Raw genomic sequence first — 23,546 nt, 5'->3', positions numbered from 1 at the left:
TGCTAAATTGATACAAGACAATGACTACACCGCAAGTTCTCACACGTGATGACTAAGTAACAAAGTTAGACAGCAGTAAAAGCTACATTTAGACAGTCAAAGAGATTTTTTATTCAGATATGAATGCTCTAAGACTTAAAAGAGCTTAGAGATTTATACATCTTTAGAGTAAATAGATGGTCGAATAAAAAGATCATGCGACGACAGCAAAATAGCTCTGTTCCAATAAAAAGATAGCACTTACAATAACGTACAACCACCTAAGTTATTTATTAAATAGAAATAAGTTTAGTCTCAATTTAACTAATGTTTTCTATAGAGTTTAAGGAAATGTTTTGTGTTGATTTATAAAAATATAAAACAGTACCCCATGATAAATTCACTGCTTAATAAATACAATTTAGGAGGATACATAAATATCACTGCAGACGAACACCTCAATGAATACATTGGCCCTTCTGACAAACGGGTGGAATTTCTTACAGGGTTTACAGGTTCAAATGGCCTAGCAGTAACTTGTAAAAATAATGCTTTGTTTACCGACTCTCGCTATTATTTACAAGCAGAAAAAGAACTCACGAATTATAAAATGAAAAAAATGGGAATAGACTCATTAGAAGAATATTTAAGAGACAACATAGAAATAAAAAGAGTCGGATTAAATCCTAGACATTATACAACTGAATATATTAAAACTTTAACAGAGAATCTTTCTAAGCATGCCATTGAGTTAGTACAAATTACTGAAGATTTTGTAGACGAAATTTATGCGCATAAACCTGTGCGAATTTTCAATAAAGTTTATTCAATAGAAAATTATAAAATCTGCGATTTTTATAAAGAAAATTTCAAAAGACTTGGCATAAATGAAAATTATAGAAATTTTATGATTTACAAAGACTTAGAAGAAAATGCCATAATATGCGGGAAAACGTATCAAGAGAAAATAAAAGAAATCAGGGAAGAAATAAATGAAGACGAAGAATTAATAATAACAGAAATGGATACAATATGTTGGGTGTTTAACCTCAGAGGTTCAGATATAAAATATAATCCTCTATTTTATGCATATGCATCTTTGAATAAAAAAGAAGTTCGACTTTTTTGTAATGCAGAAATAAAATTAGAAAATGTCGAAATTTGCAAATACGAAGATTTTGAAAATTTTTTATTTAAAAATACAAACAAATTTGTAGTATCAAATACATGTAATGGTTATCTAAATTCATTATTAAAAAGTCCCAAGTATACAGACAAAATTAGATTATGTCAATCTCAAAAAACAAGAGAAGAACTAGAAGGTTTCAACTTGGCTTATATTCTTGATGGCGTAGCACTAAACAAATTATTTGTATGGATTAATAAAAATGAAAATGTAACAGAAAAACAAGTGTCAGAGAAACTCGATGAAATTAAATCAGAATTTTATGGGTATAAATTTCCAAGTTTCGAGTCTATCGTGGGGGCTGGCTCAAATAGCGCCATAATCCACTACAGTGCGGGAGAAGAACAAATCAAAAATGACCAAATTTGTCTATTAGATGTTGGTAGTAATTATATTTTCGGGACTACAGACACATCAAGGACTTTATTTTTAGGAAAAGTAAATGAAAAAATAAAGACAATGTACACTAAAATATTAAAGGGACAAATTAGAGCAATGAGTCAAATTTATCCTAAAAATATTAATGGTTGCATAATCGACTCCTTGACCAGATTAGATTTATGGAATAAATTTGAAAATTATGGACATGCCTCGGGGCACGGAGTTGGCCATTTTTTGTGTGTCCACGAAGGGCCACCAACTTTAAGCTACAATTTTAACAGTAAAATTTTACTAAATCAAGTATTTTCCATTGAGCCAGGAATTTATTATGATGGCGAATTTGGCATAAGACTAGAAAATCTTGTATTTTCCCAAGAGGTCGATGATAAATTTATGAGATTAGTAAATTTGACTTATGTTCCGTATCAGTGGAACATGATTGACTCTTCACTACTGGAAGAAGAAGAAATAAATAATATCAACAGTGTTTTCGAAAAAATAAGAGAAAAGATACTGCCTCTAATATCAACAGAAGAAGAAAGGGAATATTTGTTAAAAAATACAAGTAAAATAATAAAGAAAAATTAAATTTCTTTGAATTTTAAATATACGCATCTTTAACTTATTGTAAATATTCATAAAAGAAACTAATTTTTAATTTTCTGCTTCAGGTTTCATGGCTGGGAATAAAACCACGTCTTTTATATTGGCAGCATTGGTCATGAACATGGTGAGTCTGTCCACGCCGAGTCCCCATCCACCAGTAGGAGGAAGGCCATACTCGAGGGCAACACAGAAATCTTCATCTGTGATCATGGCTTCGTCGTCTCCTTCATTAATGTCCTGTGCCTGCATCTTAAATCTCAGCCTCTGCTCTACTGGATTATTCAATTCAGTGTAGGCATTGCAGATCTCTTTGCCATTTATAAAAAGCTCAAATCTTTCTACCATGCCTGGTTCACTTCTGTGATTCTTGGCGAGTGGAGACGTGGCAAGGGGGTACCCCACAATAAACGAAGGATTAATGCATTTTGGCTCAATAAAATGACCTACTAATTTATCAAGGACTCTGGTCAATGTTTTGGGATTGTCAACTTTTATGTCGTTTTTCTCGCATGTTTCAATTAGTAATTTAAGTGTTTCTGGTTCGTTTATATTAATTCCATCTAATTTCTTACCTACCGCCTTACTAATCTCTTCAAGCATGTTGTACTTAGCAAAAGGCCTCGCGAAATTTATTTCTACGGGCTCGATTTCCTGTTCTCTTTTATTTGGGGCGTATGTTATCTTTTCTGATCCATGCAAATGTCTACACATTCCATTTAATAATTCTTCGGTCATGTTCATCATGTCGTTGTAATCTGCGTACGCCATATAAAATTCACAGATAGTAAATTCAGGATTATGAGTCAAGTCTATTCCTTCATTTCTAAACACTTTTCCCATATCGTAAACACGGTCCATTCCTCCTATTACTAATTTCTTCAAATATAATTCAGGTGCAATTCTCAAATATAAATCCATTTTTAATTCATTGTGATGTGTAATGAAAGGCTTAGCTGCGGCTCCTGATGGGATGATATTTAAAAGAGGTGTCTCTACCTCTACGAAATCTCTTTCGTCTAGATAATTTCTAATAAATTTTACTAATTTGGATCTTATCATAAATCTATTCTTCGATTCTTTATTAATTAATAGATCAAGGTATCTTTTACGGTAAATAATCTCAGGGTCCTTAAGACCATAATAATCTGTAGGTATGGATCTGAGACAAGGAGTCAATATCTCTAAAGTTTTAACAAATACACTAAATTCCTTAGTTTTTGTTCTACCTAATTTCCCTCTAAATCCTACTATATCTCCTCTCCTAATGCTAGTCAAGACTTCTTTTTTATCTAAAACTTGAGAATCTACAACAAGCTGAAGATTAAAATCTTCAGACATGATTTGGAAAAAAGAATATCTTGCATGAACCCTAAAACTCATAATTCTTCCTGCAGACTGAACATTAATATCTTGTAATTCTTCATCTTGTGAATCTTTATATTTAATAATTTCATGGAATCTATTTTTGACTTCAAATTTATTTGGGTAAACATTTTCATTTTCGCTAAGTTGCTTTTTTACTGTAGTCAATCTTTGAAGATAAAATTCTTCTTCTGAAATTTCTGGTCCATTAGAATGATTTTTAGACATGTGGGGTATAAAAAAATAAATTATTTAAACCAAGCAGGGAAATATTCATTGTTTATTACTCTTTTAGTTTCTTTGGGGATTTTTTTAATAATATCCTTTTTTTTATTAATTTTCTTTTTTGGTATAAAAAAATATTTTTTTATCTTAAAATTTCTTTTATGCATTTTCGAAAAATTCTCTCTTATTTATAGTTTTTTACATAAACAAAAAACAAACAAATTTATAAAATAGCATAAAAAACAAAATAGCAGTTCATAATAGGATATTACAAACCAACATATTGTAGTGCTGTATGACTGTATTTATGTTAAATAAAAATACAATGAATAATTTGTTGTTTTGATAAATCACAATAAAATAAAACTTTTTCAATATATCTTACATTTTAATTTATGTTAATATTTTGCTTATGGGAAAAAGCAATTGTTATAAATTTTTATTAAATAAATCACAGTGAATTCATTATATAATATGTAAAAAAATGAAATTGTGGACTGATGGTTTCCCATCAGTCCGAGAAGAATGTTTTAGACTAATATTTTTATTATTCTTCATACCCTTCTAGGCATGATTTTCTTTTATAATTTTAGGCGGGAAAATATCACCAATTTTCCTCCAAAAATTATACATGTAAAGAGGGAGAATACTTACAGCATGGTATTCTCAGATCTCCAGGGCAATCTTAGTATCACCGGAGATCTGTCTTCTGACAGAAATATTTTTTTTTAAAATTATAGTACATTTTAATAATAAAATTCAACATATAAATTTATTTATACTTTATAAGATTTTGTTTTCTCTAAATGTAAAAGATCTCATTTTGGTAATTTTTACTTTGTCTTTATAAGTCGCATATAAAATATCTTCAAGCTTATAAATGACACCAATAAAAGAATGGAATTGTGTTTCGATGATCGATTGCCTTGTTTCTTTTTTCTTCTCTTTTTTATTATCCTCATTTGATAAAATTACAAATCTCTGAAATGATAAAATAATTTTACTAATTTTGTCTGTATTTTTATTATAAAAATCTAAAATTTCGTCTTGTTCTTTCAATAAGCTCAAATTTAAAAATTGATTTTTTAAATGCCTAAAATAAATTTTTATAAATTTAAAAAAATGATCTATTTTTATAAGCTCGTGGATATTTATAAATAAACCTATTATTTCTAGTATTCCTTTTGTATTCTGTTTATTAATATTGTCTGATGCATAAAATAATAAATCCATAGCGAGGCTAATATTATTAAAAGATTCAATATTTTGTTCAACTAAATAAATGAATTGTGACCAATCTCTTATTTGTAGAAGATTAAATCTAAAGACTTCTTTTTCGTATTTTGTATAGATTTCTAGATTATTAACAATGTGCGATAAAATTATATTAAAAATTTCTACCTGTCCAATATTGTTTAAGATATTAAAATAAAATGTAAGGACATGTTTTTTTAAGTATTCTGTGGCAAAGCTTACAATTTTCTTATTAAAAAAATCTATGACTGTTTTATAAACTTGTAATTCGTCCACAGATGAATATAATATCGTGTGTAACATAAAAACTCTCTTTAGGAAATGCAATTGTTTGCCTTTCTCAATATTTAGTATGACTTTGTTTATTCTACAAACAAAATTATAAAACAAATCTTTTTCGCCACTTGGTTTTGACACATAATTTTGATAATAAAAATTTAAAAAATTTGACTCATCATATAAATTTTCATATTCTTTTAGATTTAGTATCCATTTATCAATATTATAATCTTTAGTATAAGAAATTCTAAATTTATATTCCGATTTGATTAAGAAAATATTATTCTTTGTTTTTTCATATAATAAAAATTTTTTCTTATGTTTTATATTTACAGAATACAAATACGTATATAGTAAAATTATTATAAATTTCTGTTTATCATTTTCTTCATAATTAATAGGATCATTGATTATTTTATCTATAAATTTATTGATCGTATTGTCAATATATTTCGTAGAAAATATTTTTCTAAATGTATCTACATTAGTACAATTTACAGATTTTTTATCTGTGGTCAAATTTATACATTTACAAAATTCTAAAAAATTTTTAGAATATGAAAAAAATGATATTTCTTGGTTTTCTATTTTTAAAATATCTTCATTTTTAATATTTTCAATTTCTAATATTTTCAAATTGTGTAGTACAAAAATATTAAAAAATTTATGATTTTTGTTTTTTTCAATATTTAAAATTTCTTCTTCTGCGTTTTCATTGACACTAGTAAAATCAATATTTTCTAAGGAATCTTCATCATTTACCTCTAAATTATTATCGTACCATTTTACAAGACAATTGTCATCAGTGCATGTGATTTCATCTTTTTTATTTATAAAATCTAAAATGTAATTTCTAGTATTCTCACTGTTTTCTATATTTTCTGCTTTTTTCTTTTTAATATTTTCTATGATTTCGTCTTTCATATTTTGCCACATGGGATTAGAATTTTTCATTTCTAAATTAATAACGGCTTTTTTAAATATTTTCTATGATTTCGTCTTTCAAATTTTGTCACATGGGATTACAATTTTATTTTAATAAATTAATAACGGTCTTTTGAAATTTTAATTATCTTTTTTTAATATTTTATACCCAAATGATTAATACGATAAATCATATTCCCGCCCAAATTTCAATTGACAAGTTAAATAAATATGAAAAAAATGAAGAAATAATTCAACAACTTTCTCATCTAGAAATCCCATTTCTTGATGAACCAATTATGGAACTGGAAAATAATGATACTTTTATATGTGAAAGCGATTTGGTCCTTTTTTCTACTTCTAATAATTTAGAGGAAAGTTTTTTACAATTTCATATCTACGACAAGGAACATGATGACTTTATTATTAACCACGACATTTTTTTGTTCTCGTCAATAAATGATTCAGAATATATTTATAAAAATAACAAACACTATATAGCTTTGGCTACTTGCGAAAAAGACATTATGTTGTACGATAGTCTCGTATTCAATCCATTGACGCCCCAACTATTGTTAAAAGGTCATGATGACTCCGTACTGGCAGTAAAATTTTTTAATAATGCTTTATATTCTGGAAGCGATGATAAAAAAATTTTAGAATGGGATTTGGAAACTTTGAGAATAAAAGAAAGTTTTACAACGAACTTGAACGTCGAAAAAATTGCAAATGCAGGAAACATGATTTTTTACGGAGAAAAAAACACAATTGCAAATTTATCAACAGGAACAAATTTTTTTATTGATGGAAATTTAGAAAATATGGTCGGTCATGAAAATTTTTTATATTTGACGACTTCATCCGGAAGTTTTTATACTTATGACTCTAGAAATACTTGTAAACCATTTTTTGAACATAAATACAGTGAAGAACCACTAACAGGACTACATTTTCTAAACGATAAAATTGGAATGTGTTCAAAAAAAGGAGAAATTTGGGTATTAGATTCAAAAGATTTTGAAATTAAAAATACGGAAAATATAAAATCTACTTTGTTTTCTATAAAACTACACGAATCCAATGTAATTTTCTATGGAGACGAGGGCGACAGTTTACAGATGAAAAAAATGAGAAACGTAATTTTTTAAATAAAAATAATCGAAAGTCACTATAAATTTTTTTTAAACGACAAAGAATATTTTTAAATGAAAAAATAATTTTTGAAAATTTTTTCTTTTTTCATATTAAAAAATTCTCCCTTTTATGTCTTGTGATAATTGCACAACTCAAAAAGCTATTATTTTAAGATCAAAAGATAGATCGAAAGTCTGTAAAGAATGTTTTTATACTCTTTTCGAAGATGACATTCATAATACAATTATTAACTCTTCTATGTTTATAGAAGGGTCTACAGTTGGTATCGGTATTAGTGGAGGAAAAGATAGCACAGTATTAGCTTATGTATTAGATAAGCTTAATAAAAAATATCAGTATAACCTCAAACTTGTATTATTATGTGTCGACGAAGGAATTAAAGGCTATAGAGATTATTCAATTGACACAGTACATGAAAATAGTAGAGATTTAGATCTAAATTTAAAAATTGTATCTTTTGATAACATGTTCGGGCTAAACATGGACGAAGTAGTTAAAAAAGTTGGCAAGAGAAATAATTGCACTTACTGTGGTGTATTTAGAAGGCAAGCGCTTGAAGAGGCAGCGAGAAATTTGAATGTTGATTATATTGTCACTGGACACAATGCGGATGATATGGCGGAGACAGTCTTGCTTAATTTGGTACGAGGCGATTTTAATAGACTGCAGAGATGCACATCGCCAGTGTCAAGCAAGCATGTAACTGACGATGGATTTATTTTATCTTTACCTAGAGCAAAGCCATTTAAATACACGTATCAAAAAGAGATAGTTTTATACGCATTTCATAAAAAATTAAAATATTTTTCGACTGAGTGCAGCTACGCCCCGGAAGCTTCACGAGGATTCGTTCGAAATTTTGTTAAAGAGATAGAGAAAATAGATTCTACAGTTATATTTAATATTATCAAAAGTGGGGACAATCTTTTTAATCAAAATAATACAATCAATACTGAAGTATTTTCTTGTATTAAATGTTCTCATCCTACATCTTCATCTGATAAAATATGTAAAGGATGCTCATTTGTCAAAATATTAAAAAAATAAAAATTTTTAGATAAATTAAATATATGAGTTAAAATGAAACTAAGTGCAAAAATTTAATATAAAATATAAATTTACGTCATATTATACATTTTATTAAGTATGTTATACCATAAAGATACAATATTAGTCCCAAATAAATAAAAAACAATATTTTGTCAACCAAATAAACAAGATTGCCTATGGCGCCAACCCAAAGAAAAAATTTTAAAAAGTTTTTGTGCATTTTACAATTTTCTTGATAAATTGGCAATCCAATAAAATAGATTAAAGAAATACAGAGAAAACAAAAAACCGATGATATATTGTTAAATCTAGATACCAACAATATTAAACTTATAGTAACAGACACATTGCCCACTGCCATACTCGGACGGTATGGTTTAGGAATATTAATGCTTTCTTCTAATTTTAATGTCTCGTTTTCATTATAAATCCTTGTTACTGGTTTTTTATTGTAAATCGAATAGACGATTGAATTTCCAATATAAAAAATTTGACAGACAATATGCCAGAAAAAAATTGTGTCAGTACATATTTCCTTAGTTAAGGTGTGTAAAATAGGAACAAATAAAAAAAGTATTAAGAATATTATACTCGATATTTTTACTTGTACATCTTTTTTAATGACTGGATGGCACATGTTAAAAACAATATTACAGACTATAGTCGTCTCTAATTCTGGATAAATGTTTAATTTATCGCCTTCACGGATGAGATAAAATAAAATGAAGTGAGCAAATGATATTGAAAGTCGTAAACATGTCCTTGTAATTTCGTGATAAAATTCATTAATTTTGTAATCCATAAAAAAAAAAAGATTTTTTTCTTTTAAATAACCTTAAGTAAAACTTAAAAAATTCTAAGTTAAGAATGTGGTGATACTTAAAGTATTTCGACGTATAATTTTTTTGTTTGTTTACGATTAAACTTTGTTTGGAAAAATAATAAAACGTCACTTTAATTTATACAAAATTAATTTTTGATGTTATTTAAAAAAGGTGGATTTATTTATAAATGCAATTGATTTGATATGACGTGTGCAACAACTAACGCGGTGGTATCGTATAAACTTTTTTTTCTCGTATTATATTTTAATTATTTTTGCGGCCTGACGCCAAGATAAATGTTTTAAATGATATAATTTTTTTCTGCATTTTTTAAAAAAAGATGAAAGACCTTTAACAATAAATCTGAAGCTTATAGTTTTGTCAAAAAGGAAAAAAAAGATCAGTCGCCAAATATTTACTTGTTAAGTAGTAATTGTTAAGTCTTCATGTAATTAAATATATTCATAAATTGTTTAAACTTAAAGACTTTTCTCAAGCAATTATATCTTGTAGCTTTAGTCCATTTATAATGACTACTAATTGTAGTAAATAATAACAAATCATTTTAGCTTTTAAATTTTTCTTTATATTTTTTTATTAGCTCAAGAGATTTCTTTAAATTAATTTTATATTCCTCAATCAGTTTGTTATATTCCATAAGCTCACGTTTTATCTCTTCATTTTCTTGTTCTAATTTCATAGGGCTTTAAAATAAGATCTTAAAATATAATTTATTTCTTCTGTCTTACTTATAAGTTTACATTTTGTTTTACAGCTCCCGTAGCTCAGCGGTTGAGAGCGTGGTACTTATATGCTGAAAAGCTGTACTGATTGGCTAAGATATGCCAAGGTCGTGGGTTCGATCCCCATCGGGAGCAAATTTTTGGATCTTCAGAAAAGATCTTTTTGCCTTTAAAAATTTCCAAAATTTGACCCCCAATGAACATTCTGTTTTTCTTTATTTTTTCTCTTTGTCGTTACGTCGAAATAAATCCTAAAGATAGTCTTTTCATGAAATTGAAAGTGACAAAAGATGAAATGTTTAAGTTTATCTATAATACATTTGGTAATAATAAAGTAAATGTTGTCGTATACGATAATATGGACAGAAAGATAGGACAATATGTAAAATCCAGTGGGGTTGTTTATACAAAGCCATTGATTTCTGGACATTTCAAAATCGAAATTTTTAATAAGTCAAAAGAAAAAATGAAATTTGGCTACAGATGTCCAGATGTTAACAAAGAAATGCAAGGAGCTTTAGGCCCAATTAAAGATGTCGACGCAGTCTCCGAACTTATAAGTGTATTAGAAAATAATATTTCTGCTCAGAGAAGACAATTTGCTAAATATGAAAATCATTTTGAATTAGTAAAAAAATCCAAATCTTGGGTGTATAGATTTGTGATATTTGAAATATTTACTAGTCTTGCTATAATGTATTATCTTCATAAAAACACCATAAAGATGTTTGAGAGGAAGCACGTAGGAAATTAAATGAATTTATCAAAAAAATTTATTTTTATTTAAAAATCATATTAGATTGTTATATGTGAATTTCTATAAGTAAAAATTATTTTATTTTTTCGTTAAAAATTTTATAAATATTTTCTACTACCTCTTCTACTGTCATATTATCCGTACAAATCACGACGGCATCATCGGCTATGATCAGTCTACCGTGTTCCCTCGTTTTATCACTCAAATCTCTGGCCAAAATATCGTCTAAAGTTTTTTGATATGACACCTCGGGCCTTTCATTAAATCTTCTTTTTGCGCGCACTTTCGCATCTGCGTCCAAATATATTTTTAAAGTGGCGTCTGGTAAGACATTTGTCCCTATGTCTCGACCCTCAATAATTAACCCGCTTTCGGAATCTTCTATAAATTCTAATTGTAATAATCCCGCCTTCTTACGAATGTAAAGTGGTTTGGCTACTTCAGAAACAAGATCATCGATCTTTTTAGTTCTTAAAAATGGAGAGATGTTTACTCCGTCGTAGTAAAGATCATCTTTTACCATTTTTATTTTTAAATTATTTATAAAATTAATAACTATTTCACCAGTCAAATCTACTTCGCCGAATTTCTTATTTAATATATAAGTAATAGCTCTATAAATATTACCAGAGTTTATGGTTTTATATCCCATTTTCTTTCTTAGCAACTGGGTTACAGTACTTTTACCACTCCCAGCTGGGCCATCAATAGCGATTTTATAGACCATTAAAAGGGGATCAAATATATTAAAAATAATATATTAAATGTATCAATGATTATTAAAAATAAGATATACAATAAAAATTATATGAATTTTAAACCTATCTCTAATTTTTCTCAACTTATATATTGTTATAAAAATTAGTTAGTTTTGAAAAATAATGTTGTTTTTTTTGAAATTTAAATATTAAAATTTAGGTATGTCATAATTTTGATTTAATACCAGTACTTGTCATAAAATAAAGTTTTTTATAACGATTTTTGCCCTTGAAATGAAATACGAAATATTTGTAAAATATCCTTGCGAAAATCCATCAATAATATGTAAAAGTATCCAACAAGATGATATTGAAAACACTACAAGTTCTATAAAATATACCACAGAAGATGGTTATTTGACCGTCAATATAAAATCAGAAGATATGAAAAATTTACAAAAAAGTTATAACAGCTTTTCACAAAGATTTAAACTCGCCGAAGACGCGTACAATTTTTGTAAAAATAATTAAAATTTTTTATTTAGAACTCAAAATATTCTGTTTTTGATGTGTAACTCTTGTATTTTAATTTAATAAATTCTTTGTGTCTGTTTTTTATTGTTATCATACCATCAAATTTAACACATAACCCACTTGCAAGTGGTTCAACTAAAAAAATAAAATCATAATTATACCAGTCGTATTTTGTACAAGTATTGTCTCTATAAATACTGAATTGTGAATTGGGTGTAACATTAAATAGATTTTTAGCTATAAATGTGTGATCTAAAAACGTTTCATTGCTGTAAATATCTCCTTTATATTCACTTTTTATATTTATACCGTAAAATGATTTATTTTCTGGTAACTCATTATAAAGAAATATTGAAGGATTGTTTAGTAAGCAAGAGAGATCTCTAATTAGAAAATCGACATTTACAGTATTCTTTTCATCTATTAAAATTTTTCTGTCATTAAAGAAATTATTAGAAAATAGATCTTTTAACTCTATTGCCATTAAAGGGTAGAAAAAAATTTTACTAATAATTAAGTATGAATGAAAAAATGTTGTATGGTTTTTTTTAATGTTGTGCATCGAATTAGTTCACATTTAGTGAAAAAAATTTTATTTGATGTATAATTTTTCATATTTATCTATTCCTCCTTCGATAGAAAAACACTCTATTCCTTCATCTTGTAGGATTTTTGCGCCCTTTAATGAGGTTATTCCTCTTTTACAAAGTACAAGTACGGTCTTTTCGCTATTAACAAAATTCAAATTATTTTTTAAATCTAAAAATGGAATATTGATGGAGTTTTTTATTCTTAACATGTTATAATGAATCGTATTTCTCACGTCAATTATAAAAAAATTATCAAAATTAGCCAATACATCTGTCCATTGTATTTTTTTGATCTGTTTAAAATCCGTGTCGTCAATTTTTTTAACCTCTTTTTTTTTATGTTCTTGCTTTTTTCCGTTACAAGCTGGACATTCGGGATTTTTATTGCGTAATTTAAATGTGTTATATTTATCACTGACGCCATTATATGTTATAAGCTTAGTATCACTACTTTTTAAACATGTTTTTATAACTTCTAATCCCAATAAACTGCCAAAAATGCCACATATCGGCCCAATAATCCCATTCTCGTCGCAGCTTACTGTTGTCTTCTTGATATTCGGATATAAACATCTATAACATGGTCCACTAGCTCTCAGATTATATAAATGTCCTTCCCATCTGATTACAGATGCACATATAAAGTCCTTGTTATATTCTCTAGATAAATCACTTAATACATATCTCGTATCTATATTGTCAGTGCAATCTATTAATATATCGTACTCTCTAATGTCTTTAAAATTATAATCCATTTTTAATTTATATTTTTTTAATACTATATTACTGTTAATATTTTTTATAAATTCGTAGGCTTTGTCAACTTTGTAATGACCCACATCACTTTCTTTGTAAATAATTTGGCGCTGTAAATTGTGAATTTCGATCTTGTCATGATCTACAATACCAATCTTTCCAATTCCACATGAAGCCATGTACATAATCAAAGGAGAACCAAGACCGCCGCAGCCTACGATTAATATGCTTGAATTTCTTAGTTTTATCTGATTATCGATACCAACACCCGGAACTATGACTTGTCTAGAATATTTTATTCTTTCTGTTTCTAATAGATCACTTTCGTGGAACATGGGGCTAATAAGGAGTAAATTAATAACGGACAAAATAAAATAAGATTTTAATTTATTAACATTAAAAAAATTTAAAACTATAATATTTTGAAAAAATGTTATCTCCAACGTGTCAGTGTTCAATCCCCATTTTATTATTTTTTTTTGTTGCCCTTATGGAAGAATCAATAGATGAAAAAATACTAGTATACAAATGCCCGTATGTAAAATGTAAGGCGTTTTATTATAAATTTGTGTTTTTAATAAATCATTTGTCAAATGTGTACCACGATTTTGAGGAAAATCTTTACGAAATAAAATGCCCAATTGAAAACTGTAATTTATTAATTGATAACAGAAAACTCTCTACAGTTTCGAATAATCACATCTCCTTGTCCATTTTAAAAGATCATTGCAAATCTGTACATAAAAAAAATGTAAAAAAAACTTTGGCAGTATCAAAAGATATTTATAGTACGCAAACAATAGAAAATTATATTAAAGCAAAATATAAGCCGAGAGAAATTTTTAATAAAACGGACAATGTTTTATTGAGATCTGTAAATTTATTTGATTTATTGTATTCCGACTCCGAAATAGGTAGAATTTTAAAAAATAAATTAACCGAAAATTGTCTATTAATTCAAGATAAAAACATGTATAAATGTCAGATATGGGGATGTTATAAAGAATATGATTCCAAATTATTATATAGAGCACATATTAATACACATAAACATTCTATGTCTAATCTAATATATCATGCAAATAAAAATTTTAAAATTGATTTTGAAAAATTATTAATAGAATTAAGATTTTTCGATACATCATTTAAAGTCGAAAAGATTCCACACGTTTTAGAAAATGAAAAAGATTTCTTTTGGAGTATTTTATTCAAAAATGACTTCAATCAATCAACAAAAACACCAGCGAAAGCACAATGTAGGGCCGAGCCAGATTTACGAGATAACAAGCTTCTTGAAGAATATAAATGGGAAACATTTAAATTAGCGTACGATTCTATTGACGAAATGTCATCGATAGAAGGAATTATAGAAAATGTTTGGTATAAAGGCAGTGAATATAAAATTGAAAAATCTAAAATATTTCCAAATTACGAATATTTAAATTTAAAAGAGTGCATTACATTTGCAGTTATGACGATTAATCCCAATCCTGTGATTGTTATTGGTACTAAAAAAAATTTTGAATTTGATTATTTCGGAAAATTTGATTCTAATAGTTCAAAAATTTACATACTCGATGAAAATTTTAATTTAATTGAAAAAATAGAATTTAACTGCGGGTATCCCCGAAAAGTGTTATTAGAAGATGAAAAAAACCATGAAATTATCTACGTTCTTTTTAGTGATGGTATTATTAGAAAATTGGAATTTAAAAATAATTTTTTCGATTTTAAGCCACTAGATTGTGGTAATATTATCGATTTTGAGATTGTAGACAATAAAACAATTGTTTGTACGGACGGACAAGTGGTTTATAAGCTTGTAGAAGGTAAAATGGTTGCTAAAACAGAATATTTCGATTCTGTTATTAATTCGCTATGCATTAGAACTAGGATTCGAGATGGGTTTCCGTTACACAATGATACTAATCAGAAACTTGATTGCGACGAAATGTTATCTGATATAAAACAGAAAACATCAAGAAATTTTATATATTTTAGCACAGTAAATGGAAATATTTATTCAGTTGATGAAAATCTAGATAACAAATTGTCATTATTGAAAAATTATTACACTAACAATTTAATTTATATAGAAAGAGACGACGAGATAGTTATTACTAATCATATGTACGAAAAGACTAGATTATTAATAGTTTGTGAAACTTTCGCGAAGACTAGAGGTTTAGTTGACTCAATTATTTATTCTTTACATCGAACAAACACAGGATACCTTTTTGGCCTGAATGATGGAAGTGTAAAATTCTTAAGAAAATGCAAGTCTAAACGGGGACTAGAGACATTATTTAAATTTGTACAAAAAGGAAATATTCTTTTTATATTAGACACTATAAATGAGAGGGAATATGTAAAAGAGAAAAAATTTGAATGTTTAGTCAAAAAAGTTTGTCAACATAACAAAAGTATATTTGTATTTCTCAAATGCGGAATTATTTTTAAGTTTTTATTGAATAAAATATAACAAAAGCAAAATAAACCTTTTTTTTATTTTTTTAACATCAAAAATATGGAAAAAACTTAACTTGACTGTTGTTGTAAGTCCATTTTTTTTACATAAAATATATGTTGACAAATTTGATATATAGTCCATTTTTTTTCAAAAATAGCACAGGATGGATTCGAACCATCGTCCTTCGGGTTATGAGCCCAACGCGCTACCACTGCGCCACCGTGCTTAGAAAATATGAGGGTTGAAATAAAAGAACTACAAAACGCAATAATAATCTTTATTTTAGACTCCCCATATGACAAATTTTCCTAAAAAGATAACTAACACAGATGTCCATATTACTATTAGAATAGTAAAGGCTCTTGGCAAACATAAGCCTTTCGGGATATTTAAACAATTTATCATGCTTCAAGTATTAAAAAATTTAAAACAGCCTAATGTCATTTCTGCTGAAGATATTTGGAAATTTCTATATTCTAGATATGACATAAAGAAACTTGATGCGATAACCAATGAAAAATACAAGATTGGCTCGTATTCTCTTGAGTAGTAATTTTTTTACTAAACTAAAAATTTTATCAATAAAATCACTTTTGGTAAATTTAAAACCTTTAAGATATTGTGTGGTTAAATCAAGAAATAATTTTTTTTATGTTTTTTTTATTTGCCCCTATGAATGAAAAATCTTCTTCTATCTTGTTTCTTGGGATAGGAATTTACGCATTATTTCTTATAAATGGCATTTACCAGGAGAAACTTGCCACTGATCATAAAAATGTAAAATATTCTTCTGCTCTTCTCCCCATGTTTTTACAAAGTCTAGGCGGCGTACTTGTCAGTGGCTCAATTTTAAATTTCAAAAAAGATGAAAATTCTAAAACAAATAGATTTCTAATTTTTAATTATATTTTTCTTTCTGTTTTAACTTTAATATCTGCTCAGTTATGGACTTATTCCCTCAAATTCTTGTCTTATCCTACTATCGTCATTTCTAAATCTTGTAAACTTCTTAGTATTGCTCTTATGAATTTTATAATTTATAAGAAGAAATTTACGATGCGCAAATATTTCACACTAATTTTAACGTCTTTTTGCGTCTTATTGTTCGCTCTTTCTGAGACCAAAGAGACTAAAAATATGTCTAGTAGTTATATTGGAATTTGTTTGTTATTAATTAATTTATCTATTGATGGGTTTATAAATGTAGTACAAGACAATATTGTCAAGAAGTATAAAGTGTCATCTTTAAACATGATGTATTATTTCAATTTGATACGATTATCATTATCAAGTGTTATTTTAATTACCAATGGTAGTTTTTACACATCTTTTGGTAGTTTAATAGGAAATTCAGATTTTTCTTATGATATTTTGCTTTCTTCAGTTACAAATGTAATAGGTCAAGTGTTTATTTATTCTATGATAGAGAAACATGGTACTCTTACACTTAGTATAATTAATATTATAAGGAAAATGACATCAATATTGATGTCATTTTTCATATTTGGACATTTTATATCTTTTAGTCAAGGATTCGCTATATTTGGAGTACTTTTCTCGATATATTTAGATTTTAATGAAAAAGAAAATAAAATTAAAAAATATTGAATTTATCTTTAAAATGTTTCATAAAGTGGGTTTTTTCTATATAAAATTTTTATATTAGTTTAAAAAAGCCATCTATGAGATTTTATCCTTAATATTAAAAAATTTATTGAATTTTTTAATAAAGCAGCTTTATCTTTTTAATTGTACAGAGAAGTTTTTTAAAATGCGCAAGATGTCCTGTAAATTTTAATAATAAAAATTTGTATTGCAATTTATTTGCTCAAAAATCTTACAAACCACAATTATGAAAAGAAGTTTACAAAAAATGTTTCTAAAGTTTTTTTTATGTTTTAACAAATTTATTTTAACTGGCTATTTCGTTCTCTTGTCTATTGTTTTTTAATTCGTTAAGATTAATCGTCGACTTAATTAATTCACAAAGATAAACATAACTCATATTAACTTCTAAATTATCATTAAGATTTGGTATAGAATTTAATATTTCCTGTAACAAGTTTATAATCTCATGATTATATTCCCTTTTCCCGTCTATGACATTTTGAATATAATCTTCAATATTTGACACACAATTATAGTAGACATTTAAAGATTCCCTAATTATATTTATATTATCTTTCAGACTCCCTGAACATTCTGTCCTCAAGTCTCTGATTAAATGTTCTACCCCGACTTCCTCGGCTTCTTCTGCCTCGACTTTGCCATTGATGTGCACAAAATCTTTTTCTTTGTTTAATTTGAAGATTTGTATTGGTAAATCGTAATCTTCAGAATGTATATTTATAATGACAAGATAAGGATTATCTATTACTTTCAAGAATGATTTAGTGATTTCTATATCATTTTTATACATTTTCGGGCCTGTGTGGTACCACCCGACTATTTGCTCTTTTGAGTTTACTTTGTGGAAAAGCTCGTACATGTTTTGTAAATAAGAAGTGTCATAAAACCACTCGTCCTCTGTCTCCTCAAAAGGAATAGCGAAGGAGTTTGTAATGTGTAACTCGTCTTTATATTCCCCAAGTAGACAGCCTATGACTCTTTTAGAATTTAATCTTTTGTAATGATCCACTGCACTGAGTAAGACAAGTGGGTGGACTACGACAGACGATTTATTTATTGAAAAAATGTCTTGTTTTGTTAGGGCAGATTTCATTTCTAAGGGTGAAAAATCAAAACAATCTTCTTTAAAAATTTGATATTTAATTTTGACATGTAAAATCAAATGTTTAATTCGTGAATATAAAACGTAAATATTAGACAAATTACTAAGAAAAAACAGTCTTGCTTAGAGTTTGCAAAGACCTTTTATTTATAAAACCAAGAAAATATTTGGTTTATTTTTATAAAATTCGCCAACTTTTTCGTGTTTAAAAAATCTCAGAAAATTTAATTTCTTGAATTAACAATCTCAATTTGACTTTAAAATCCACACTGCAAATAAGCCCAGGACACTCCAAATCCAAAAAATAATATTCACGAAAATCACAAATTAATAAAACCACGACTTTTTCTAAACTTACAATCCCTTGATAAATAAACCAAACTAAAACATAAAACAAATAATAAGGTAAAATATTAATAAATATAAGTACAAAAATACTAAAAAACAGTACTGCTAATATTATCTGATCTGCACTTAAGACTATCGTATCATATCTTCTTTTTAATTTATTATAAGTTTTATGATTTAAAAGATCTAATAATTCGGACAAAGTTCGAATTATAAACTTGTAGACTTTAAAAATAAACAGAAAACTTAATTTTATAAAAATCATGTCTAGGTCTAAAAGACTGGCAAATATGAAAAATGACTCATAGATCATATTTTGGTATAAATTGAAATTTATAAAAATATAAGCTAAATTTTCTTTGATGACTGTGTTCTGTTTCAACCCGAAAGGTTTGTCTCGTATGTAAGCGATGGCATAATCTGGGAAATTTATTAGTAAAAAATCTAAAAAATTTTTGAAATAAATTTTCAATAGAACTGAAAATAATCTCGAAAATAGAAAGCCAGAAAGATGGTTTTTATAGAGTGGCACTTTGAAAATATCATTTATACACGATTTATTTTCATAAATAAATTGTATTTCCAATTTGTTATTAAAATTATACAAAGAGGAATCTTCTTTGATTTTATACAAAAAATCACCTGATTTTTTAGTAAATCTTAAGAGAATATCTTTACTAGATATAGATACACTTTTTGTATTCTGGATATTTATATTAAATTTGCCTATTTGACAATCATAAAATATTAGCGTATCTTTATACTCAATTTCTTTATAACTTTTACTAGGTCCAGTAATAATAATAATTTTATTGATCATAATAAGGGGAAATTAATAAAGTCTAAGGTAAGATTGGTGTTTACTAATCATGTGCAAGTGTTCGAGAGAATTGTGATATTATTTTAAAAGAATTTTAGATTCTATTAAAAATGTTTAAGGTAATAGTAACGTCGACTATAATTTTGTGCATCTACTTACAAGCAGAATCAAGTTGGAAACGCCGATTGAGGCCAGAAACACCATATGTAAGAAGTAACTACGTTGTATATAAAAGTACTTATGAAGCATAAAAAGTCAGTGGCGAATACAATCTATGTTGAGATCTTTAAGCCAATTAAGAGACTTGGCGATTAGAGCAATAGCTTTCCTTTATCATATAGGACTCTATGTCCCGCTGCCAAAACATATAGAGACATGTAGTTAACATGGTCCATAAAATGTAGAGTCAAAGGAGCACGTGTGTGCAATACAGATGATTGTAGGGATCTTTGAGTCAGTACGATGATATCTATCCTAGGATTATAAAATCTGCCCGTTAAGTATATCTGCTGTATGGTCACTCTAGACACGATATGCATATAGATGGTAATAAGTTCAGTAAAGCCAAAGTTCAACAGATCTAACAAGTTAATTGCAGGACAATTTTAGTAGTGGGTAAGAATCTCGCAGCATTTAAAATATGCAGATCATATCAAAATCCGTATGAGACTTCTTTTTAGTGCGTACTTGCATTAAAAATTTTTCGAAACTTTCCCAATATATCATAGAAATCAGCACCCTTATATTTAATAGTTAAGCTTGGGACGCGATCATCATCGATTTGATAAAAGTTTGCATTCAATCGACTGTTAAATTTAATCATGAGAGTGAAATATAATCAAGTAAGGGCCATTTCAAAAATTTAACAGCAGATATGGACATCGTAAAGTATTACAATCCGGCTAACATCATAATATTAGCATCTGAAAACACTCCGAATTTTTACTATAAAGAACTTACATTGCGATGCAGAAGTATCTTACAAAATATTGTGCATATCTTTATCTCAACAATCTTATCTTTTATGCATAATGAAAAATGTACTCCTATATTTAAATCCAAATTCGTCTAATTTTAATCTTAACAAATAAAAACTTGCTCTTGTCCGGGTTCGAACCGGAGACCTCATCCGTGTAAAGGATGCGTGATAACCACTACACTACAAGAGCTCGATTTTTTTTAAATTTTCATTATGCATAATTTTTTCATGCTTTTATATTTTTATAAGTTTGTTTGTTTGTAAACCAACAAACTCCCTACTAAATTTAAAATTTAATTAAATTTGATATTTTTACATATTTTATTTCTTATTTTTTTATTCCCCTTGATGCTTTCATTTAAAGAAAAAATTGATCTCGTCAAAAAACTAAAAAGAGAGAAATTAGATTTATCTGAAATAGACAAGTATTTAGAATATCTCAAAAATAAATCTTTAGTCAAGCCTGTTTTTAAAAAGATAATTATTTCTCTTATAGAATTAGATGTAGAAATAAGTTCCCTTTACGATACAATTTCAGATGAAGATTGGAATGACATAATAAGCGAATTTGAGACACCAATAGAGAAACCACTTTATGGACTTATTAGAGATAAAATAAGAATATTTATTTCTGCTTATATAAAAATAGATCAAATTATTGAAAATATAAATTGTAATCTTTTATTAGATTGTTTATCATTAATTCCTTTAAGTAAGACGAACACAGTTCAGTTTTTGTTTTTTAGATTGGCTTTACAGAAAAGTAGACCTGTTTTATATTTCCTTTTTGAAAATGTTAAATCTAATCCTATTGTTTATATTCCGTATTTTACATCTTTTGTTACAAGATGTAAAATTAATAATAAAAATGCGATTTTACAATTTATAAAATATGTTGAAGAATTGAAAATTGGCACTGGGTTAAATTTTGTTCTTGCTGCTCAAGGGTTGATTTATATTTGTTGTTTTCATAGGGAATATATTGAGAAATGTAGTCATATTTTTGATAAAATTTTTAAGAATAATATTTATATTTATATGAATGAGAATATTATAGAAATATTTTGTAGTATTACGAAATATGAGTATAAGTTTTTTAAGTCTTTTGATAATTTCTCACTTTTTTATTTCCCATTTGATAAATCTTTATTTGATCAAGTTCATGAACTTTACAGTGAAAAATATCGCGAATTTAAAAAATAAAATTTGCCAAATAATTTTTATTTTAACTAGATTTATTTTATAATAAAAAATTTGAATATATGCAATTAGTTAGTTGAGTTTTATAATATAAAATGTTAACTTTATAATAAGATGTTGATTTTATAACATTAGTAATAAAGTTTTAAAACATATGTTAGTTGGTTAGTTAATTTTTATAATAAAAAGAGATTAATATATTTATAAAGATTTTTTACTTAAATTCTGCTACATTTGTTTATTTTTTTTTATAAATTTCTCTTTTGTTTTTTTTTTCTTATGGTTTTACTTGAAACTCAAGATGGTCCTCCTTTCTATTTTTCTATGGGTGAATTAGTAATTTGGGCTATCTCAAATTATCCTGTTATTTATGGTGGCTTCATATTATTTGTCATGTTCTTAGATTATACAATAGATATTTACAATAAGCAAGTAGTCTCATACGATAGATAAACTTATTTACTTTTCTTTTCTTTTTTTATGCATATTTTTTTTTGAAAATTTTGACCCCAAAAATGGCCAAAGTTAATATTCCAATCCCAGAAGATTTTGTCAAACTTATTCTCATAAGTCAAGGACATTTAGGAGGAATTAAAACTTCAAAACATATGGGAAGATATGTTTATGGTACAAGAAAACCAGAGAACATTAAAGTCATTGATATAGAAAAAACTTGGGAGAAATTTATTCTTGCCTCTAGAATGTTCTGCAGTCTTCAAAATCCAAGTGAAGCTGTCGTCGTTTCTACTAAAACATTCGGGAGAAAAGGCGTCTTAAAATTCTGTGAAGCCACTAATGCCACACCAGTCATAGGCAGATTTATTCCCGGTACTTTTTGTAACAACCAAGTTAAAAGGCCTTTAGAGCCAAGAGTCTTAATTGTCTCTGATCCTTTTGCCGATAAACAAGCCCTTGATGAAAGTTCTTATGTGAACTTACAGACAGTGGCTTTTTGTAATACTGACAATGACGTGTCTTTCGTAGATGTTGTCATTCCAATGAACAACAGGTCTCCTGTTTCTATTTCTACTGGTTTATTTATTTTAAGTAGACTTGTTAGATTTATGAAGACAGGAGAGCCTCTGGATGAAAATATGAAAGAGATAGAATTATTTATCTACAGAGATCCAGTAGAATTAGAAAGACTTGTTGAAGAACAGAAGGCTATTGATAGTGCAAATATTAATATTGGAAATCAAGAATTCTCAGATCCAGAAGATTATAGTACGGTGAATAATTGGGCATCTGATATGACTAATATATCAGTTGAGACAACACGATCTGGAGCAGAACGAGGATGGGGAAATTAAATATCTTAATTTAAAAGACACAAATTATTTTTAACTTTTTAATAGGCCAGTATATTTTGATAAGGGGTCTGCCTGATTAAGTCATGTTTGCCTTTTTTAATTAAATTAAAGCAAAACTAATTGGAGCATGTATAAAATCTTACTTTTACCAAAATGCATCCACAATTTCCTCTGGAAGTTCCTTGTGAAATCTACATATTGGGCTCTTGAATATTCCTTCCTGCTAGTAGCAAGCCCATGTTTGATTGATATAATTTGGGGGTTCTAAAGTCATTTTAAGGACTCTTGTCTGTTTTATGCTTCCATTCTATTGAAGTTTATATTTATATGCGCGCGGTGAAATTTAGTTACTATTCCATCCCAAGTCATTAGATAAGGAATTATT

At 27.3% G+C, this 23,546-nt stretch overlaps 17 protein-coding genes and 3 non-coding genes across 20 annotated transcripts; 11 read left to right on the top strand and 9 right to left on the bottom strand.

Moving 5' to 3' along the window:
- Nucleotides 1-370: 370 nt before the first annotated feature.
- Nucleotides 371-2,134, top strand: VNE69_01359 (xaa-Pro aminopeptidase 1 (AMPP); the record flags this gene model as incomplete). The annotated part of the gene is made up of 1 exon (XM_065472495.1): nucleotides 371-2,134. One exon carries the CDS (start codon nucleotides 371-373, stop codon nucleotides 2,132-2,134), a length of 1,764 nt encoding a protein of 587 aa, XP_065328567.1.
- Nucleotides 2,135-2,200: 66 nt separating this feature from the next.
- VNE69_01358 (lysine-tRNA ligase (KARS1)) lies at nucleotides 2,201-3,742 on the bottom strand (the record flags this gene model as incomplete). The annotated part of the gene is made up of 1 exon (XM_065472494.1): nucleotides 2,201-3,742. One exon carries the CDS (start codon nucleotides 3,740-3,742, stop codon nucleotides 2,201-2,203), a length of 1,542 nt encoding a protein of 513 aa, XP_065328566.1.
- A 780-nt stretch (nucleotides 3,743-4,522) lies between these two features.
- VNE69_01357 (uncharacterized protein) lies at nucleotides 4,523-6,208 on the bottom strand (the record flags this gene model as incomplete). The annotated part of the gene is made up of 1 exon (XM_065472493.1): nucleotides 4,523-6,208. The coding sequence occupies one exon, from the start codon at nucleotides 6,206-6,208 to the stop codon at nucleotides 4,523-4,525; it is 1,686 nt and encodes a 561-aa protein (XP_065328565.1).
- A 161-nt stretch (nucleotides 6,209-6,369) lies between these two features.
- VNE69_01356 (WD40 repeat domain-containing protein) lies at nucleotides 6,370-7,344 on the top strand (the record flags this gene model as incomplete). The annotated part of the gene is made up of 1 exon (XM_065472492.1): nucleotides 6,370-7,344. The coding sequence occupies one exon, from the start codon at nucleotides 6,370-6,372 to the stop codon at nucleotides 7,342-7,344; it is 975 nt and encodes a 324-aa protein (XP_065328564.1).
- Nucleotides 7,345-7,459: 115 nt separating this feature from the next.
- On the top strand, nucleotides 7,460-8,398 carry VNE69_01355 (tRNA-5-methyluridine(54) 2-sulfurtransferase; the record flags this gene model as incomplete). The annotated part of the gene is made up of 1 exon (XM_065472491.1): nucleotides 7,460-8,398. One exon carries the CDS (start codon nucleotides 7,460-7,462, stop codon nucleotides 8,396-8,398), a length of 939 nt encoding a protein of 312 aa, XP_065328563.1.
- Nucleotides 8,399-9,999: 1,601 nt separating this feature from the next.
- On the top strand, nucleotides 10,000-10,103 carry VNE69_01915. Its single transcript has one exon. It is a non-coding gene; the product is annotated as a tRNA-Ile (tRNA).
- Nucleotides 10,104-10,164: 61 nt separating this feature from the next.
- Nucleotides 10,165-10,722, top strand: VNE69_01354 (transmembrane EMP24 domain-containing protein; the record flags this gene model as incomplete). The annotated part of the gene is made up of 1 exon (XM_065472490.1): nucleotides 10,165-10,722. The coding sequence occupies one exon, from the start codon at nucleotides 10,165-10,167 to the stop codon at nucleotides 10,720-10,722; it is 558 nt and encodes a 185-aa protein (XP_065328562.1).
- Nucleotides 10,723-10,798: 76 nt separating this feature from the next.
- VNE69_01353 (cytidylate kinase (cmk)) lies at nucleotides 10,799-11,452 on the bottom strand (the record flags this gene model as incomplete). Its single annotated transcript, XM_065472489.1, has 1 exon — nucleotides 10,799-11,452. The coding sequence occupies one exon, from the start codon at nucleotides 11,450-11,452 to the stop codon at nucleotides 10,799-10,801; it is 654 nt and encodes a 217-aa protein (XP_065328561.1).
- A 265-nt stretch (nucleotides 11,453-11,717) lies between these two features.
- Nucleotides 11,718-11,954, top strand: VNE69_01352 (uncharacterized protein; the record flags this gene model as incomplete). Its single annotated transcript, XM_065472488.1, has 1 exon — nucleotides 11,718-11,954. The coding sequence occupies one exon, from the start codon at nucleotides 11,718-11,720 to the stop codon at nucleotides 11,952-11,954; it is 237 nt and encodes a 78-aa protein (XP_065328560.1).
- Nucleotides 11,955-11,964: 10 nt separating this feature from the next.
- Nucleotides 11,965-12,441, bottom strand: VNE69_01351 (elongator complex protein 6; the record flags this gene model as incomplete). The annotated part of the gene is made up of 1 exon (XM_065472487.1): nucleotides 11,965-12,441. One exon carries the CDS (start codon nucleotides 12,439-12,441, stop codon nucleotides 11,965-11,967), a length of 477 nt encoding a protein of 158 aa, XP_065328559.1.
- Nucleotides 12,442-12,549: 108 nt separating this feature from the next.
- VNE69_01350 (adenylyltransferase and sulfurtransferase (MOCS3)) lies at nucleotides 12,550-13,638 on the bottom strand (the record flags this gene model as incomplete). Its single annotated transcript, XM_065472486.1, has 1 exon — nucleotides 12,550-13,638. The coding sequence occupies one exon, from the start codon at nucleotides 13,636-13,638 to the stop codon at nucleotides 12,550-12,552; it is 1,089 nt and encodes a 362-aa protein (XP_065328558.1).
- A 155-nt stretch (nucleotides 13,639-13,793) lies between these two features.
- Nucleotides 13,794-15,785, top strand: VNE69_01349 (WD40 repeat domain-containing protein; the record flags this gene model as incomplete). Its single annotated transcript, XM_065472485.1, has 1 exon — nucleotides 13,794-15,785. The coding sequence occupies one exon, from the start codon at nucleotides 13,794-13,796 to the stop codon at nucleotides 15,783-15,785; it is 1,992 nt and encodes a 663-aa protein (XP_065328557.1).
- A 142-nt stretch (nucleotides 15,786-15,927) lies between these two features.
- Nucleotides 15,928-15,999, bottom strand: VNE69_01914. The gene has a single exon. It is a non-coding gene; the product is annotated as a tRNA-Met (tRNA).
- Nucleotides 16,000-16,068: 69 nt separating this feature from the next.
- VNE69_01348 (chromatin modification-related protein EAF7 domain-containing protein (MRGBP)) lies at nucleotides 16,069-16,323 on the top strand (the record flags this gene model as incomplete). Its single annotated transcript, XM_065472484.1, has 1 exon — nucleotides 16,069-16,323. One exon carries the CDS (start codon nucleotides 16,069-16,071, stop codon nucleotides 16,321-16,323), a length of 255 nt encoding a protein of 84 aa, XP_065328556.1.
- Nucleotides 16,324-16,445: 122 nt separating this feature from the next.
- On the top strand, nucleotides 16,446-17,381 carry VNE69_01347 (UDP-galactose transporter 1-like protein; the record flags this gene model as incomplete). The annotated part of the gene is made up of 1 exon (XM_065472483.1): nucleotides 16,446-17,381. The coding sequence occupies one exon, from the start codon at nucleotides 16,446-16,448 to the stop codon at nucleotides 17,379-17,381; it is 936 nt and encodes a 311-aa protein (XP_065328555.1).
- A 304-nt stretch (nucleotides 17,382-17,685) lies between these two features.
- Nucleotides 17,686-18,495, bottom strand: VNE69_01346 (proteasome subunit RPN8 (RPN8); the record flags this gene model as incomplete). The annotated part of the gene is made up of 1 exon (XM_065472482.1): nucleotides 17,686-18,495. The coding sequence occupies one exon, from the start codon at nucleotides 18,493-18,495 to the stop codon at nucleotides 17,686-17,688; it is 810 nt and encodes a 269-aa protein (XP_065328554.1).
- Nucleotides 18,496-18,709: 214 nt separating this feature from the next.
- On the bottom strand, nucleotides 18,710-19,672 carry VNE69_01345 (uncharacterized protein; the record flags this gene model as incomplete). The annotated part of the gene is made up of 1 exon (XM_065472481.1): nucleotides 18,710-19,672. One exon carries the CDS (start codon nucleotides 19,670-19,672, stop codon nucleotides 18,710-18,712), a length of 963 nt encoding a protein of 320 aa, XP_065328553.1.
- A 1,096-nt stretch (nucleotides 19,673-20,768) lies between these two features.
- VNE69_01913 lies at nucleotides 20,769-20,841 on the bottom strand. The gene has a single exon. It is a non-coding gene; the product is annotated as a tRNA-Val (tRNA).
- A 158-nt stretch (nucleotides 20,842-20,999) lies between these two features.
- Nucleotides 21,000-21,854, top strand: VNE69_01344 (uncharacterized protein; the record flags this gene model as incomplete). The annotated part of the gene is made up of 1 exon (XM_065472480.1): nucleotides 21,000-21,854. One exon carries the CDS (start codon nucleotides 21,000-21,002, stop codon nucleotides 21,852-21,854), a length of 855 nt encoding a protein of 284 aa, XP_065328552.1.
- Nucleotides 21,855-22,366: 512 nt separating this feature from the next.
- VNE69_01343 (ribosomal protein uS2) lies at nucleotides 22,367-23,161 on the top strand (the record flags this gene model as incomplete). The annotated part of the gene is made up of 1 exon (XM_065472479.1): nucleotides 22,367-23,161. One exon carries the CDS (start codon nucleotides 22,367-22,369, stop codon nucleotides 23,159-23,161), a length of 795 nt encoding a protein of 264 aa, XP_065328551.1.
- Between the last annotated feature and the right edge of the window lie 385 nt (nucleotides 23,162-23,546).

This window comes from Vairimorpha necatrix, chromosome 1 (assembly GCF_036630325.1).
Source record: "Vairimorpha necatrix chromosome 1, complete sequence".
Lineage (NCBI taxonomy): Eukaryota > Fungi > Microsporidia > Nosematidae > Vairimorpha > Vairimorpha necatrix.
Note: the sequence above shows the minus strand (reverse complement) of the source record. Positions and strands in the feature narration are given on the sequence as shown.